The 14,058-nt window shown below is 45.1% G+C and overlaps 1 protein-coding gene across 1 annotated transcript; it reads right to left on the minus strand.

Annotated features, from left to right (window-relative positions):
• Nucleotides 1-6: 6 nt before the first annotated feature.
• LOC6499587 lies at nucleotides 7-14,058 on the minus strand. The gene is made up of 4 exons (XM_001954305.4): nucleotides 13,123-14,058; nucleotides 10,637-11,268; nucleotides 4,816-5,226; nucleotides 7-4,747 (listed from the first exon to the last, which is right to left on the minus strand). The coding sequence occupies exons 1-4, from the start codon at nucleotides 13,196-13,198 to the stop codon at nucleotides 1,457-1,459; spliced, it is 4,410 nt and encodes a 1,469-aa protein (XP_001954341.3). The 5' UTR covers nucleotides 13,199-14,058; the 3' UTR covers nucleotides 7-1,456.

Below are 14,058 nucleotides of genomic sequence, written 5' to 3' on the forward strand. Positions count from 1 at the left end.
TTGGCAATTATTATTAGTTTATTTAATGTCTTTGTTAATGCATTACAAATTACCAATATTGAATATTTTGATAGTTTTTCTCCTTAGTAGGCGGTGTTGTTGTGTCTTTTTGGATGTGTTAGTTACATACTAAATATCTTTAAATGTTTCAGCATTTCGAGCAGTAGTAGTTTTAAATCGAATTCTATCTGTTATGATTTAATGTTGCGCCCAACGTTAGTTAATATTTAATCTTTCTTGTTCAATTTTTCTATTATTTTACGGTATAAAGTTAGTTTTGCTAGCTAAAAAACACATTTACAGTCGCATATAAGTGTTATGTATATAATATATTTTATTGAAAATGTTTGCGTTATTTTTCAAATAACAGTTCTTAAGTTGACAAAAAAGTGTATATTTTAGGCATGTTGCAATCGTGAATCTTGGCCGTTTTTGGGAAGTGAGTTGGTTACTTTATTTAATCTAATAATGTAAATATAAGATTGTGCATTCAAAACAGGTTTCAAATATTATTTAGAGGTTTGTAAGCATAGGGAAAGAATGTGGGACAGATATCCAGATGCTGTGAATACCTTTTGATTTATCTTGCATTTGATATACCTTTTTATGTAGGTAGCATTGATTTGTGGACATAAATGCATTATTGATATTATTCAGTTGGGGGTTCTATTAGCTTGTGTGTTCGATTAGTTTTGTTGTACTTGCAATATTACTTCGTCTAGCCGTATATCTGTTGTATAAGTTCTATATCTTTTGTTTGTGGACGTTTGATGATTATTCGCTAGGAAATGATAGCTTAAAGTGCAATAAACTTATTGAAAAGATAGCGCAAGATACAAAGAGATTTTCGTTGTAAGTAGATACTAAGCTTTTGTACGAATTAGTAAATTTTCTATTTAGCTTGCGTTGCATCATTATCGTTAAAGTTATCGTATTCGATTCGATTCGTTTCTTTTGTGGACTTACAACTAGGTGGTTTCGCTTTGAAATTGGATTTCAATGAAGTGCAATCCCTGCTTTCGCGATATTGAGCAGGTCTGCTAACAGTTGAGTAAATGTAATAATTAAGCTGGCCTTGAGATCGGGGCTTCCCCGCCTCAGCTCACCAGCCGACTAGAGTAAGAGACTAAATTTAACAATTCCTTTGGGGGCATCAGAGACTACAGCTAGTTATGGGCTTTCGCAATTGGGCAGGGCTTGAAACCGAAATGGATAGTCGATATAGCGATTGGATTTTCAAAAAAATTATCCTTCTCCATTGTATATAATAATATTTATGTCTATTAAAGTATTATAATAAAATGAACTATTTTTTCCGGTTTGTGTCTGAGGTTGTGTCTATAAACTATAACTTCTTTTGAATAGTTTCTAAAGAGTGTGAAATAATCGTATATCGTAGAGAGTAACCCTATCGAGGACCATTTCGGTTTCAAACCCTGCATCCTTGAAAAGTGCTTTATATGGTCCACACCTGGACCTTTTCGGCCACCACGCACCAGCTGGCACGCTCGTAGTAGGAACTGACGATGTGCAGGCTGGCCACGTGGTGGTTGATCAGTGCGTCCAGCTCGCCCTCGCGGAACACGTGGTAGTAGCGATGATGAGTGCTGGACCCGCCCTGAGAGGGGCTGTCCAGGGAGTTGGTGGAGCTGTTCGAGTGCTCCAGGGAGTCGGATGAGTGACGCTGCTGCAGGGTGTGCTCCTGCGGCTGCTGCTGTTGTGCCTGCTGTTGCTGTTGATTGTGCTGCTGTGGAGCCACAGGCGATTGCACCTTTAAGGCGGCCATGTGGCGGCGCCGTTGGCCGTAATCCGCCATTCCCTCACCCAATTGGTCTCCGCCCTTGGCTTCCAAGGCCTCGGCTTCGGCCTGCTCGTCCGGCTCCTCCTGTTCCTCCTCCTCCGGTATGACATCGTCCTCATCTTCTTCTCTCACATCGCTGTCACCATCGTCCTGTAGCAGATAGGCTGTTTCTGGGTTCAGTTGGTAGTGGCGATTTCGCTTATAGCTGAACTTGGAGATCTTACAGTGCTCGTACACGCCCAGCGAATAGCTGGACTCGTTTTCCTCCTCCTCCTCCTCCTCGCCATCCTCCTCCTGGATGGTGAAACTGCGGGTCTGCGAGGACAAGGACGAGGTGGAGGAGCTTACCGGCGATTGCTGGAGGCTGGGCTGCGTGGAGAGATTTGCCAGCATCAGGCGTCGTTCCCGGAGCTCATCACGAAAGGCGCTAAGATCGCCATTGGAACGCTTCTTGCCGCCGCCCAATATCTCCGACAGGTCACCCATACCGATTCCATCCAGGTACCGGCACTCGGTGCGAGTGTTCTTGTCCTCCAACTCCCTCTGTAGTTGGGCTGTCAGTTGCTCGGCAAACTCGGCGCAGTCCTGCTGCTGATTGGCCCCTTCCCGCTTTTCCGGCAACAGGGGCGCACTGTCCGCATTCAGGATTATGTCGTCCTCCGGAGCAGTCTGGGAGCAGGAACTATTGCTGATCTGCAGCTCACCCTTGTGGTATTGCTCCTGCTGGATGCTAATCAGCTTCGCCAGATTGGGCTCCCCCTCGTCTTGGGAAGCAGAGTTAGAGTTGGCTGATCCGTCGCCGCCCTCGCCACTTCCCGAGGGCACCTTGGCTGATCGTGGTGCACTGATCACACTGTCAATGGAATCGGGGGAGGAGGGCTCACTGGAGTCACTGTCCAGGTCATCGGTGGCTGGGTTGAATAGTTCCAGGGAGAGCAGCTTGCTGGCCAGCGAAGAGGAAGAGCATGAGGCGGAAATTCCCGAGCCGGAAGCTCTCCGGATGATGGGAAAACTTTGGCGCTGCAGTTGCAGGGACTGCTGTTTTCGGAACTTGGGAATGGGAGGCAAGTCCCGTATAGCCTGGCGGGTTATTCGATGGATGGGAGATGGGACTTTTTTTGTTTCTTTTTCATCCTTCTCTGGCGGTTTTTTTTTATCCTCTTTTTGCGCTTCTTTAAGGTCACCCTTTTGCTCCTTGATTTGTCCTTTTTGCTGCTCTTTCAGGTTCTCCAATTGCTCCCTCTGCTGCTCCTTTTGCTGCTTTATATGAGCCTCGTCGAAACTGAACCGGGCTGGCTTCGAAGGAGGCGTCAGAATCGCCATGGCTGCCGTAACCGCTGCAGTGGATTGCGGAGGCGATGTCACAGTACCTTGAATGGCGGCCGGGGAATGAGCCGGGGTCGGGGGGCAGGGCATGATCAGGGGGGAGGTTGGCACAGAGTGTGTGGGAGGCAGACGAGAGCCGCCAGGAATCATCCCGGGATTGCCACCAGCTGCAGTTCCACTCGCCCCCCGTTGTCCATTGCTGGAGGAGGAGTTGCTGGAACTGGAGTTGGAGTTCTGGTGCTGCTGCTGGTAGTTGAGCTGCTGCTGGTGCTGCTCCGGCTTGGGTATAAAGATAACGGAAGCGAAGCTGTCCTCCGACTCGATGCTGGTGTCTGACTGCAGGCTGCTGTCCTTGGAGGAGTCGGAGCCCGATTCCCGGGAGTGCCGTCTGGCTTTGTCGCACTGCATCCCGTCAGCACAGGCAGGACACTCCTGCTGATACTGGCTGCAGTGGCACAAATTCGCCAGAGTGCACTCCACAATGCTGCAGTATGTCACTGGTCCTCCCGAGGCAGTGGCAGTGCCGGAAGCCGGGTGTATCAGGTGCGACAGGTGGTTGTGCGACTGGTGGCTGTTGGCAAGGTGGTGGTGGTGATGATGGTGGTGGTGGTGCTGGTGCTGATGGCCTGTCTGATCCATTCCGTGCTTGTTGTTGTTGTTAAGAGCCGTAGTTTTGTCCACATGCGATAAATTCTGGAGAGGATTCTGCGGCCCACTCTTGATGTTCTGGATGAGCTTGCTGATGCCTGTTTTTGTCACCCGCTCCAGGCTGCCGGTGGAGCTCTTGATCTTGGTGGTGAACCCCTCACGGATCACCTGCAGCCGCTTAGAGAACAAAGCCGATCGGCAAAGGAAGGCTTCGTTCAGGGAGGTTTGCTTCTGGATGCGCTTCCGCACACGCTCCTTCTCCCGCAGTCGGTTGCAGGCCATCAGTTCCTCATTAAGGGAGCTTTGTTTACGCAAGAATGTAGGCGCTGCTCCAGATCCTCCAGGGCCACCGGCTTGTGGTGGAACCGCCGATGGAGAGGCTGACGTGCCGGTGTTGGAGGGCGAGGAGGAAGCATGCTGGTGAAAGTTTCCTGCGTAGCATCCACTTCGCATATACAGGCTACTGCTCACGGCCCCATTGGCTCCATTGTAGTTGGTCAGCATTTGAAAAGCTTCCGGAGCAGCCGGGGGCGTAGCTGCGTCGTCATCGCACAAGGACTGCTTTTGTTTGATGAGCTTTGGCCGGCGGCTTAGCGTGTTCCCGGCACTGGCTGTGGTCGTGGGCGAATGCCTTCCGTTCAACTGGAGCTGCTGCTGACCTTCGGTAGGATTAAGCAGCAAGGCCGCCGCAGTAGCCTTCGACTCCCCTGGGATTAGGGGACCTCCCAGGCTGGGGACGCTCGACCGGGAGCGAACAATCTGGCGGGGCGGCGGCTGGAGAATGCTGCCCAAGCTGCGGGACTTTAATCCGGCAGAGAGCGGCGGGTCGGGAAAGTCCTCGAAGTCCTCCAGGCGACGCAGTTCGATAGGAAGGTCTTTGGCATCCTCGAAGTCCAGGCTGCTGTCATTCTTTGTGTCCTTCGAGGACCAAGAGTCCATAAACCACGCATGGCGACGTCCACGAGCAAGTTTCTGAAATAAAGTCAACATTTAAGTTAATTTTAATAAATTTTAGTTACTAAAAATTAATTTCTCTTTACCTGTATGGCTCGCCGCACGAAGCTGTAGCAGGACTCTCCCGGTGACGATGAGCTCAGACTGGAACTATCTCCATCTCCCGCCGATCGACTGGAATTCGTAGAGTCCTCGGTGTAGGCGTGGTAGGGTGGCTGGAAGTTGTCGTCGTCTTCCTCGTCGGAGTACGAGTAATTTCGGTTCTTTGGTGGCTGCCAGGGAATGAGAACATCCTGGGATTCGAAGCGGCGGTGCCGCTGCTCCAGTGCCCATACGGTGATCACAACCCTCCCTCCTATTCTCAAGATTCTGGCTAGTTCTCGCAGGGCTTGGACACGACGCTCGGTGGTGGCGAAGTGATGAACCACCGCTAGGGAGAGTACCGCATCAAAGCTGTCGTCTCGGAAAGGCAGCTCCAGATTATCGCACAAGGCCACCTGGAAAGAAAAATCATATAATACAATGTAGTTGAATTATTTGATATTATCCTTTATTATTTCTTTAAAAGTTCGATAGAGGACATCATGAAACTATTAATTTCCGGTGAATTCCCCGCTTTTGAAAAATAATTTCATTGAAAGAAGCTCCTCGTAGTAAGTCCTTTCGATCCCCAGCAATGACATGCCAATTAAGTTGCATTGGGGCTTAGTCCATGCAGGAATCTCTTTGCTGATTCAATACCACAAGCATTCCTGGTCTCTGTCGCTGACGTTGAGTTCCCGGAAGCAATTTCCCATGTGCCCTGCCCGCAAAAGTATGCAATTGAAAGCTGCATAAAGCAAAAAGCGAAACTGTGTGGGATGATGCAATTTCAAGCTCCGGAGTCCGGACTTGCCAACATGGCACAACATTTTGGCACAAACTCCCCCCAGTAGCCATTTCCATATCAAAGCACATCAGACCCATTGAATAATGCAGTCAGTATCTCTTTCGGTTAAAAAACATTAATTTGCAATTAGAAACTTTTCCACGACAGTGCGGTGAACGGAATAACAAAGTTATCCAGCTGTCTCTGATCGGAATATTTGGTCAAGCTGGCTTCGACCATTTGTCAAGGAAAAGGGGTGGGGCTGGCAAGGCATAGTCCACTTCGTTGTAAGCTGACCAGGTGCCCCAAACTGACCTAACCCAATGGTGGCAAATAGAACAATATGTCCGTTCAGGTGGATGCACGCCATTTATATTCATTTTCGTGTCATGGCCACAACTGATGGTGTCAATTACCACGGCAGGACGCAAAAGGAAGTCCAAACAATGCTTCGTCTATTTTAGTCGTCAGTCGAATAAATGACAAATTTCTTAACGGCTGAATAGTGTCGATGATGAATTCCGTTTCGATTTGCGCAGTTTTCACAAAATGCATTGCAAAATATCACGAACGGCAAATAGGGATTTGCAATCATCCAGGAAATTCTATTGCGCTCAATTTTCACTAAAAATATCAAATATATATTGTCCTCAGCGACTGTAAAATAAATGTATTTCAGGACGGAAATCCATGATTCTCTTCCTGATGAAATGACAATTTATTTTCTGCAATTTAGTTGTGCTTGTAAATCTCTCCTGCTCCGCCAATGTTACAAGCCCCAGCGTGTATTTGCTTTTTCCCCGATTGTGGGCGTGTTCGTCTGCAAAAAAGAAATATCCTTGACCCACCAAGCCCTCTTCTTGGCTCAGAGTTTTCTGCTCCAGGTGCTGCTAACAAGGTGGCTGTAATTCAGACTGAGGCTGGCCTGGAAAGTTCCCAGTTTTCAGTAAATATCCATTACCATAAGTGTTTTTATCAGCCCTCGAGAGAGAAATGACGTTTAGGTTGGAAATGGAATAACTAATGATACAGATACTTAAAATAATTAATATCTTGATTACAGAGATGGTATTGCTATAAAATGACCGAAGTTATGGCTCATTTGTTAAATGAAAGTATAAATGTGAAATAAAGCAAACAGCTCCTGATACATTTCAACCAGAAATGGCTTCTTTTGTGTTGTTATTTGCTACTTTTGCATGGATAGCTACCATCCATCAGATCTCCCGCACACTTTCCAGCGCGTGCATTTAATTCAAACCCATGCAGCTTTCATAGTTTCCCCTTTCAATGTCCATGGGGCAGGATGAATGCCCACGTTGACATTTTCCTTTATCCTTATTCGGTTCGCTTTTCAGTGCTCTCTGGGCCTTACAAATCGTATTTATAGCAGTTGCCATTTTTCACACACATCCAACGGGGGGCTTTGTGGGTGTGTAATGTCACACGGGTCGGGCACATGACGCTTTTGAAATTTATGTTGACAAGGCTTCTAGGTGAGAGTGAAGCACGTTACGCATACGCCACGTTGCACGCTAATGAGGGCAAAGTGCAGCAGCAGAAAGACCTCCTCACTTGGCCAACAAGAAAAATACGAAAATACTTATGCTTTATGCAGTTTCTCTTTTTGGCTTGCGGCTCATTTAAATGGCGCTTAAGAACGCCAAGAACGAATCCTTAGGCCATTTTTTATGCAAACTGAAAATTGCAGGCAAAAAAAGGAGGATCCGCAGGCAAAAGTGGGCCAAAAACTCTGCACCTTTTTCACTTTCGCTTTCAGCTGCTGTTATTGAGTTTAACTTTTTTATGTTTGCGGCTGTGCTGTGAGCTGCCCATTTTATGCGCCATTTTGGGCGGGTTAAGATTTACGAGCTCCCACAGCTCTACAGGATGTCCCACTGAGTGAGCACTGGAAGAAGTTTCTTTCGATTTACATTATGCATTTATTTAGTAGAGGTAATTTTATTGTTTTTTATATTTTTAAGCCCTTAGTCATTATATTGTAGCCTCAGCTTTTATGAGATATGAAAACTAAATTAAAAATTTTTAAATTCAGTTTTTTTCTGGGTGAATCGTGTCGATGTCAGATTGCTGCTGTTGCTCCACTTGCTGCCTTATTGCTTTACAAAATTATTGAAAATCAGGCCGTGCACGAGTTGCAGGAATCAAAGTTTCCCCACCAACTCTGCACTCTGGCCCGGACCAAGTTAAATTGGTTTTGCATAAAGTTTTCGCTTCCAGTTGGCAACAAAACTTGCATTCGCTTGCATGTCACGTTCGCATTTTGGGCATTTTGCAGTCGGCTTTATTTTAAACACATTATGTAGAAAAATAGAAATAATACTGACACTGAGTATCTGGCACATCGAATGGAATTACGTGCTTTTTGTTATGCAAACGTGGTAAGTGGAATGATTAGAGACACATGCGGATAATCAATGGCAGGACATTGGTTAAATGTCAAGGACCGGTCGGCGAACAATCGAACCTGTCCGGTCACGGAAATGTGGCATGTTATTAAATAAATTAAACCATTTACTGTAAATAGTGGGCGAACCTCAGCAGCTGCAGTTGCAGTGTGGCTGCCGAGGGCCTGTCGCAGGGCCGTTGTTGCAACAACACACTGTGTCAGTGCCACACACAAAAAGCAATTTAAATGCGAAGAATGCGTGTTGTCGATTATGGTAAAATGGAAAGCGGAAAAGCCCCTGGCAGCGAATAGAAAATGGAGAATGCACTTCTTGGGAAATGGTTTTCTGCCGTCCACCCGCCTGCCTGCCAGCCTGCAAATGGCACCATAAATAAGCGGAACGCTCCAAAGCCCAGCGTTAGTAATAGATTATTGCATACCTCAGGCCTCGCGTTTTTTATTGCGCAGATGAAGGGGTTTTCGCAATTTATTGTTGTTCGCTGTGAAAGGAAATGGTGTGGGTTGCCAGCCAGGAGCAGTACAACAGCGGCAGGACAATAGCGACAGGGAACAAGTATGCAGAAGAGTTGTGTCATTGTTAAGGGGGAATTGTTTGAGGAAAAAACTAAGTGCCCTATAGTTCATATTCATTATGACATGGCAGAGCGTATCACTTAATTGTGGCAAAACATTGGAAGGGTGCATCTCAAACCATAAACATTTAATCAAATATATTCACATACTTGAAGTGAAGTAAAATTGAAATAAACTTGGTAAGTACTTCGAACTTTGTGTAGAGGAAACTTTTTCTCATATTTTTAGACCCTACTTATGCACCTACTTATGCTGTATCGATTTCCATTTCTTTCATTTTGAAACTCCTGCAACGGAAAGTGCAATCGGCCATTTCGCACAATTTTGCCCGACAAGCATCTGCAGTTTATTAGATGTGGCCCGTTGGCTCCTTCTCCGAATGACTCGTTTAACGACACCATTGTGGACCATTGCAATTATGGGGCATTAAGAACTCCCAATGCAGCGTGAGAAAGCGGAACATGTGCAAATAATATCCAATGATAAGCATAATTTATGCATGCTCCTAATGGCCCAACTCAAGTGGAGCAACTGGCATTTGAATATACTGGCAATGGTTTATGGCCAGGATCCTCTCCATCCTCCATTCACCACCAGCCGTGCCTGTTCCCTCTGCGGCTTGTTAGAGCAAAATGGGTCAATTGCATGGCCAAGAGAGTTCCAAGAACACGACCGCACCAAACACATGCAATTAGCAGGGTGCAATTAGGTTGCACACACAACTTTTGAATAGTTCTCCTTATATACATTTCTGCAATGGAACTCGAGCTCATTTTTTCTCAGTTTTCTTTCTGATATATGTAATTCTTGACTAATTTTTATTGGATTCATAAGCGATTCCCCATTAATCTAGGAGAGCTAAAAGGCAATATGGCAATAAAATATTTTATAGGTTTTTCATCAAAATTTCTGGGGGATCCTCGTCGGATTGGATGAAATATAGACGGAAACACTATGTGGCCCCCAGCGATGGCTATATCTTGGCCAAATTCCACCCGAATCTTAAGCGGAATGCCTTAAACGATTTGTGGGTCGATTCTCCATCATTCTGCGTCAAAATCTAGGAACAAAATATTTTTTAGGTTTTTCATCAAATTTTCTGGGGGATCCCCTTCGGATTTGATGAGATATGGATTTTAGGACTATATGGCCCCCAGCGATGGCTATATCTTGGCCAAATTCCACCCGAATCTTGAGCGGAATGCCTTAAACGACTTGTGGATCGATTCTCCATCATTCTGCGTCAAAATCTAGGAACAAAATATTTTTTAGGTTTTTCATCAAATTTTCTGGGGGATCCCCTTCGGATTTGACGAGATATGGATTTAAGGACTATATGGCCCCCAGCGATGGCTATATCTTGGCCAAATTCCACCCGATTCTTGGGCGGAATACCTTAAACGATTTGTGGATCGATTCTCCATCATTCTGCGTCAAAATCTAGGAACAAAATATTTTTTAGGTTTTTCATCAAATTTTCTGGGGGATCCCCTTCGGATTTGATGAGATATGGATTTAAGGATTATATGGCCCCCAGCGATGGCTATATCTTGGCCAAATTGCACCCGAATTTTAAGCGGAATGCCTTAAACGATTTGTGGGTCGATTCTCCATCATTCTGCGTCAAAATCTAGGAACAAAATATTTTTTAGGTTTTTCATCAAATTTTCTGGGGGATCCCCTTCGGATTTGACGAGATATGGATTTAAGGACTATATGGCCCCCAGTGATGGCTATATCTTGGCCAAATTCCACTCGATTCTTGAGCGGAATACCTTAAACGATTTGTGGATCGATTCTCCATCATTCTGAGTCAAAATCTAGGAACGAAATATTTTTTAGGTTTTTTATCAAATTTTCTGGGGGATCCCCTTCGGATTTGATGAGATATAGATGGAAGCACTATATAGCCCCCCAAACGATGGCTATATCTTGTTCAATTTCTATACAATTTTTAAGCGGAATACCTTATACGATTTGTGGATTGATTCTTCACCCCTTTATATATTATATATGGAGATTTCAGGTCACTTACCTCGCCTCCTTTCTCGTGGGCCACTTTACTCAGACGATAACAACGCTCCACGCCAATGGTGCAGATGGCCGGGTTGCACTGGGTGAGGTATCGGCCGCTGCCACAGCCCACGTCGCAGACCACGGAACCGGGCTCCAAGTTCCCCAGGAAATGGGCCATCCGGGGTCGGATGGGTCCCGTGGGCTCTTCGCAGTGCTCGTAGACATCGTGGACATAGGCACGTTCCAAAGCTGCTGATCTGCCACTGGCATCGCTACTCGAGGGTTTAGTAGCTGCTGCTGTTGTTGTTGTTGTTGTTTGTGATGCTGTGGCAGAAGTTGCAGCTTGCGTCAAAGTCTTTGTTGTCTCGTTGATGGGTGCTGCTGTTCCTGCAGCAGCAACCCCTCCCACCCCTGATCCGGTTTCAATGGTGGCTCCAGTGGTTGGGGAAATAACAGTGGGCGCCAAATCACCCGCTTGCGTTATACTCGATGCTGCATTGGTGGCAATGCTGGTTGTCAATTGCTTGGTCATTGTTGCTGCTGTCGGCTTTTCTGTTGCTGATGTTGCTCCTGCAGTGGTTGTTGTTGTTGTTGTGGATGATGTTGTTGCTGTGTAGCCCTTGTCATATGCTGTCGAGAGGCAAACTTCATCTGCAACAAAAGAAGACGGAAGAAAATGGTTTTAACAACTTCGTGTCAAAAGCAACACTTAATCCCAACATGTGGGTTGACTTTTCATTTAATCCTTGCCCAATACACACAATACACACAATGGTATTGTCTTTCATACTCAGATTTGATTGAATTGGTTATTTGCAATGTGGATGGAAAAGTTCTTTGTGGCAACTCTTTTGTTTGAAATAAGTCCCAAAGAGAGTCCTCTCAAAGTGTTAATCTTTAAGAATTGTTAGGAAAACTTTCTATTGTATTTAGCAAATTATATAATTATTTAGAAAAGTAATATATTAGTCATTTTCTAAAAATTGGAAGAATATCATAGGCCAGCTCTTGTCTATATATCACAGTTGTAATATAAAATCTCTGATCCTACATCCTATAAAGTGCAATCTAGTTCATGATTAACCTTAAGAAAATTCAAGGATGTGGAAAATACCACCTAATTCTCTTTAATATGCAAACTGCAATCTAATTTATAATCTGGGGAACAATTTGTATAATCAAGCCAATTGCCTCTCTGAATGCGGACCATAAAGTCAATTTCTGTGCAACTCCTTGTTGCATGTCGTTGGAAATTTTGCGAAAACCCAAGAAGGTACAATTGCGTTTAGAGCATGCCATCAAGTCGTAAAATCGTTAGAACAACGTCAGCAAAAAACTTGAAACAAAAACAAAAGTGACACACACACAAGCACCACACACCAACTAGACACAGAGTTGCATTCCGGATGTGTAGCAACTGTTTCGGGTTAGCATTCTTGTTGACATTTTATAACTTTATTTCCGGTGGGAGCCTAAGCAGTCGTTCGAATGGAAATTTTAACGCCATCGGTGCAGAGCCGTTGTCAGCCCTAATAAATTTCATTAAAATGGTGTTGCACAAAAGGAAATTACCCGGCGTGGGCAGCCCCAAATGGAGGGCACTAGGGTGGTGCAGTGGGTGACGGGCGGTGGTTGGATGTCAGAGGGTCGAATATGGTGGCAGGCATTCTCTAGCAGTGGGCGCCAAACGACATTAGTGCAGTAAAATGGAATTATAATTGAAATCTGATTAAAAGCAGTTGTGTAGTGCCAACAATGACGCAGCATTAACAGCAGACGCGGAAGGAGAGTGGGGCCTGGGCCTGGTCCCGGGCCAAAGAGGCTGCAGAATGCGAATAGGTCATGTCCAAGGGTGCTAATGAGCTGCCGCCCACTCCTCGTATGTGTTAATAAGCATTATAAATGAGTTATAAACGTATTTTATGGCCTTTTGATTGAAATTATTAGGCGAGAGGGTACTATAATGGAAAAGCATCTCAATGGCTGAGGTCCTGAGGGTGCAGAAAATTCAAACCGATTGGAATCTTTTATTATTGATTCGTAATTTAATTATTACTTTATTTTAAAATAAAGAAATGTTTAATTAAACTCTGGGTTAGTCATTGGATTAATTTGTGTATAATATTATCCAGAGGGATAACATATAATGAAATGTATTTATTAACTTATTTTTATCTTACAGCGCATTTACTGTAAGAGGACTTTCTTTTCATGAATATTTATAATATTATATAAAAACTGTCTAAAATAAGAGAGAGTTCATAGAAAACAAAACAAAACTTTGACAGATAAAAACCTTTTTGCTTTTACAAATTCTTCTTATTCTTTGATAATGTATGGGTAACCATTTATGTACATTGTCTGAGATATTGTGAGATTTTTGGCCAGGTCTAATAAATAGACGGCCTTCCTGCCGCATGCCCTTGGCGGATGGAGTGAATGGATAATGGCCAGGACGGATGAATGGATTGTCTGGGAAAAATGGAGGTAAGAACAAGGGCTCACCTTTCGAGGGGCCGTTGCTGCGCTGATAACTCGCATTCAACAAAGCCGTCGAGGACGCTAGTTCCGCTGATAACATGCGACAACAAAGCCCGGATAGGCTGGCGATATAGATGATGGGGATATAACGACGGCGGCTTGGATGATGGCGACGGTGGTCGGAAAATCAATGGGCATGCATAATTTAAAGTCAGTTGCGCCACTTGGACCCTTCTTTTCCTGCTGGGAGCTGGGAACGGGGGCGGTCTGCGGTGAGGATTACAGGACCTCGACAAGTTGGCGTCGCACGGTACTGCGGTGGGGTAGCTGCGGGTACTATGGGTATTTTTAGACTTTCGATTCGAGGGCACGTTTATACGATAATTTGCTCAATTTATTTTTTTGAAATCTATCATTATAGAGCAACTACACGGTGTAATTGCTGCTGTTGTTGTGGTTTTGTTGTTTTCGTTGTTGACTTCGGCTTGGGATATGGCTAAGGACACGCTCGCCTGCTTGGTTGGGGCCTCAAAATAGGATACACAAAATGCTTTTCCACTGGCTCCTGTCAATGCCTCTGGCATATGACGTTTCCTTTGTGTGTATGTGCGCGCGCGTGTGTGCGTGTGTCGCGGTTGTATGTGTGTGTGTGTGTTAGTGTTTGATTTTCTGCTTCTTATAGGCACTTTTCACTTGCACTTTTCCTTCGCCTTCACTCGGCTTATCATCCCGTTAACCGACCCTCCAATTACTTTTCCATTATCGCGTTCGATTCGGTTTTCCGTTGTTTCTGATGTTCGATTTCTAGGACACTGGCACTTGGCGCTTCAATTATATACAGCTGTGTATGTGTTTGTGTGAGTGCGCGTGTCCTGTGTCTCAGTTCGATTCCTGTTTTCGTTCACCCGCTGTCATGTCCGTACTCTCGGAGTCAACGTCGCGTACTGTAAACCGAAAAGT

Source organism: Drosophila ananassae, chromosome 2L (assembly GCF_017639315.1).
Source record: "Drosophila ananassae strain 14024-0371.13 chromosome 2L, ASM1763931v2, whole genome shotgun sequence".
NCBI lineage: Eukaryota > Metazoa > Arthropoda > Insecta > Diptera > Drosophilidae > Drosophila > Drosophila ananassae.